Source organism: Malania oleifera, chromosome 10 (genome assembly GCF_029873635.1).
Source record: "Malania oleifera isolate guangnan ecotype guangnan chromosome 10, ASM2987363v1, whole genome shotgun sequence".
Classification (NCBI taxonomy): domain Eukaryota; kingdom Viridiplantae; phylum Streptophyta; class Magnoliopsida; order Santalales; family Ximeniaceae; genus Malania; species Malania oleifera.
In genome coordinates, this window is record NC_080426.1 from 37,751,221 (window position 1) to 37,755,956 (window position 4,736).

Genomic DNA, 4,736 nt, shown 5'->3' on the forward strand with positions numbered 1-4,736 from the left:
TTCATTCTTCAATCAAGGAGTGATTTGAAGGGTTGGGAATTCATTGGGCTTCTTTTCCTTTTGTCCATTTGTTACGACCTTAAACCACTCATTTTTCCCTTCAAATAATAACATTTAAAATGGTAAGATTATCTCTAAGATTAAATGTTTCATTTGGATTTTGACTCTTAACAACATTCACACAAATGGCTTGCTATAATGAGGCTATAAGATTATCCACCTAAATATTTTTATGTTTTTCTTACGGTCTAATGAGATTAATGCACTTTTTTTCCCTTACATTGTTAGGTGACAAAACAACTTTGCTTTACTTTTCTCTATTTTTGGTGAAATGTAGGTAGATTTGCAAAATGTAACTAAATTATTGCTGATGTGTTTTTGGAATCAATGTTGGGACAAGCAAAAATAGGGATGGTCTTGTAGACTTGGTGTGTTATACATTATTCTTCGACTGTGTTGACCAAGAGAAATGCAATGATTTTCTCGGTGCAAAAACTACTTATTTATAGTTGTTATGGGATAGAGAGATTTTTATCGCTTCTTCTTTGGACACATTCTTAGGATGTTCTTTTAGGGGATTTCCTCTAAGTACTCTAATTACTTTTAATTGATTTTTGGAGGATGTCTTGCTCTCCACAACATGTATTTTTGTTTCTTTTTCTTATGAATGGAATTTCTTTTAGCAAAAGAAATTTACAAAATCTATTAGGCAAAAAACTACTTTGATTGCCTTTATCAAATCCCATCTATGGTCATGTGTGATTCAAATTTGATCAACACACATAATATAAAGTGAAATTTTCAATCTAATATAAGTTATCCATTTTGTGTGTATGTTTATCCCAATAAACTAATTTTGGATCTAAAGTTCAGCTTGCATCATGTTTGTCAATTGATATAAATCTAAAGTCAACCAAATTCACATTGATTATTACAATCAAAGTTATAGTTCCTTCTTCTTTTTTCCAAGATTTTTATACTTTCGCATCATTTTAGCATTATAAGCTTGACCTTGTCCTTATTGGATGAAGGTCAAATTTGATCAACAAATAATTACTATATAGTTTTTTTTTTTTTTTTCATCTAAAGTACATTCTTATATGAGCCCCATGAGAAGTGAGGCAAACTACGTAATTTTGCATCATTTACAATGAACACTCCATGTGTGTGCTCACACGGTAAGTAGGCACGTGCTTTACACATGAATTACCTTTTCAATTATTCTAAAAAAGATGAAGATAACAACCATCACACATTGAATACCAAATACAAGTCAAATCTCTTTTCCTCCGCATAGAATTTTATTTATTTGTATTTGACAAGCTTCCAAATGTGTGTGTGTGTGTGTGTGTGTGTGTATGTGAAGGGTTATGGGATACTAGTTATAACACTCTTCCTTAACATTATGAGAGCCTGCGACCGCTAGCAAGCACCACCCACAACCTCTGCTCGTCCAAGCGCTGCCGCCTGCAACTGCTTCGCCTTCGGTCCATAAACATGGGGATGGGGTGAAGTCGTCATCAACCTTAGCCGTCAACCCTAGCCATCAACCCCAATTTGGTTGCCCCTCCTTCCCCCGACCCCCCACACTACCTACGACCGCCAGCAAGCACCGCCCATAACCTTTGCTCACCCAAGCGCCGCCGCTTGTAACTGCTTCGCCTCCGGTCCAACCTGGGGATGGGGTGAAGCCGTCGTCAACCCTAGTCGTCAACCCTAGCCGCCTTCAACCCCAATCTGGTCGCCCCTCCCTCGCTTGGCCTCATTCTCGTTGTCATCATTCACTTGTTGTCGTCGACTTTCCCTCACCATCGCCGTCTGCTAATCATCGTCGCCGTCATCGGAAGAGACATCGTCAGTCCTCTCTGCTGTCAGCCCAATCTAGTCGTCCCTCCCTAGCTTGGCCTCATCGCGACCCTCACCACTTGTCATAGGGCGGTGCTTTGTTCGGAGTTCTAAGCTTTTTTTAATGTGTTGTTGCTACTTTCCTGGGTTGCCCATGGCGGCGCCCATCCCACTGATGACTCCCTCACCAGTGGGGACTTTTGAACCTAGAGATACCAGCAAAAAAACGTATTCTCAGATGGTAACAAACACGGTGGTGCCTACGTTCAAAATGCCAATGCGTTATCCCGTGGATATTAATGGAGAGAAGGGCTTCATTTTTACAGAGATGGAGATGACAAAGGCGGCTGAGGAATTCTAGTTTGCTTTGGTTCTAAAATTTACACGCTCTAGGCCCTCAATAGATACCATTAGAATTACAGTGGTTAAAACTAAGGGATTATTGGAAATTCCAACGGTTATTTTCATGGACAGTCTCCATGTTCTTGTACAGTTGAGATCTGAGGAGGACTTTGAGCATGCATGGGCCCATGAAGAAAGAGTAATAGATGGGTGTTCATTTCAGTTGTTTAACTAGACAAAAGACTTTGATATGGAAAAGGAGTCTCCTTTGGCACCTCAATGGATATTCCTACCTGGCTTACCAATACATATGTATCGCCGATTTTCTTCAAATCCTAGCATCCAGATTTGGTCGATTTTTAGAAGTTGATAATGTGACATTGAACAGGACTAGAATATTCAGTGCACGGATATGTGTAGAGATTGACCTTCAAAAGGAACAGGTACATGGATTTCCCATTGTTGTTTCATATAAGAAAGTGATTTGGTAGGAGATACGGTATGAGAAGCATGGTTTCTATTGTTCCAAATGCTGTCGTCAAGGACATACAAAAGTAGTTTGCAGAGCTGGAGAAAATAAAGGCAGGAGGGATAAAGAAATTACTCGTGTGCCAAAGAAAATGTGGAGAGAAAATGAGAAACAGTAAGCAAAAGGACACGCGCCCGGCGCCCATTAATGTAGAGCCGAAGGCTGTGGAGTCTCATGTGAAGGAACCAGAACAATAAGGGGGTATGGAAGTCGCTGGTGATAATTGAAGTGTGGGAGGAAGGTGAAGTGAAGAAGAACAATACCGTTAACATAGAGAATGTTACACAGCAGAAGAATGGCAAGACTGAGGAAGCGGGATCAAGGCATGAGAATTTTGTTCCTAATGCAAAAGATAAAAGGACCAATGAGACAGGTGGAGACAGCTACTTTGGTGAATGAGGAGAATTACATGGATTTAGAGGAGGACCAGCCCTTGATTTGTGCACGTGTGAAGGAGGAGATGATGGGAGTGGATGATAACCTGGTGGGGCAAGTTGGTGCAGGGGGGAACGTGGAGGTAGTATCTAAAGTTTTAGAATTAGAGTGTGTTCAACCCACAAAGTTAAATGGGACATCTTCACCTACTTATGCTTTAGACCATGACAATGATAGACCTATACAACCGTTGTGTTAGAACAAACATTATGATTCTGATTCTGATTTACAGGTTTCTTTGGCAATATTGAAGCCTCAAAATTTAATCTATGATTGACACAATGCTAGTGTGGAATGTAAGAGGTTTGGGATGATCGAGGAGGAGGTTGAAAGATTTAGTTAGATGTCACCGAGTCACTATTGTAGCTATTGCTGAGCCGTTCTTAAAGGATACCCTGATGTCTCAGCTAGCTAACCAGATAGTGCTTCTTAACTGCTGCAGTAATGGCTATGTGGGAGGTAAGTTGTGGGTATTTTGGAGAGGACTTAAATTTTGAGACGGTTTGTATGAATAATCAAATGATTTTTGGCTGGTTACTTTTAGATAACAATAAATTTTTTATTTCTTTCATTTATGTGAAGTGTACTCGGAATGAACGCAGGAAATTATGGCAAGCTTTGGAGGATTTACATCCTGGGGATCACCATTGGATTGTGGTGGGGGATTTTAACGTGATTAGAGAGGATGGGAAGAGGATTAGAGGTAATCCTGGAGTCATGGATGAGTTCAATTCTTGCTTGGATAACTGTGAACTCATGGAAATGTCTTTTAGTGGGAGGAGGTTCTCATGGTGTAATGATCATAAAGGTCACTCTCATAGCTGGGCAAGGCTTGATAGAGCGGTTATGAATACGAGTTTCTTTAATACTTTCCCTAATACTCATTTGGAGTATCTAATGAGGAAGTTGTCGAATCATAGTCTTATTGTTATCAATTTTGACAAATTGGAGATGAGGAATGGCCCGTCACCTTTTCGCGTGGGTTGAGCCGGTATATGCCCAGGGTCTTTTGAAGCTTGCGGCCAAACTGAAAAAAAAAAAAAAAACAAAGATAACTCTTAGAGCATGAAATATGAAGGTATTTGGGCGTGTATATCAAAATATTAAGGAGCTTGAGGAACATTTGGAGGTCCTAGAAAATCAAATGCTATGTGATTCTAATTCGAGCATTAAAATGGAATTTCTTCTTACCAAGCTGGCAATCAAGGTATGGCTTAGGAGGATCCCTTTCCACTTAGGATAGCAAAGTTCTAAGTGCTCTTAAGATTCCAATTATCACTCCGAAGTCACGGACTCCTCGTGTTGTTAGGTGGGAGAACCCTCGGGTTGGGTTCGTAAAGTTGAACGTAGATGGTAGTTGCCGTGGGAACCCAGGGACATGTGGAGGGGGTGGTGTGATTCGAGATTGCAGTCGGGCTATCCTGGGTGCTTATTCTTCCTTCTTTTACTATGGCACTAATAATAAAGCCGAACTTAGGGCCCTAACGGAGGGAGTGCGGGTATGCAAAGAGATGGGTTATATGAATGTAGAAATTGAATGTGACTCTAATGTAGTGGTCAATTGGGTTCGTTCTTGGAGATGCAT

General features: G+C 40.4%; 1 protein-coding gene across 1 annotated transcript; it reads left to right on the forward strand.

Annotated features, from left to right (window-relative positions):
• Positions 1–3,595: 3,595 nt before the first annotated feature.
• LOC131166623 (uncharacterized) lies at positions 3,596–4,138 on the forward strand. Its single transcript, XM_058125206.1, has 2 exons — positions 3,596–3,610; positions 3,734–4,138. Exons 1-2 carry the CDS (start codon positions 3,596–3,598, stop codon positions 4,136–4,138), a joined length of 420 nt encoding a protein of 139 aa, XP_057981189.1.
• Positions 4,139–4,736: the final 598 nt, after the last annotated feature.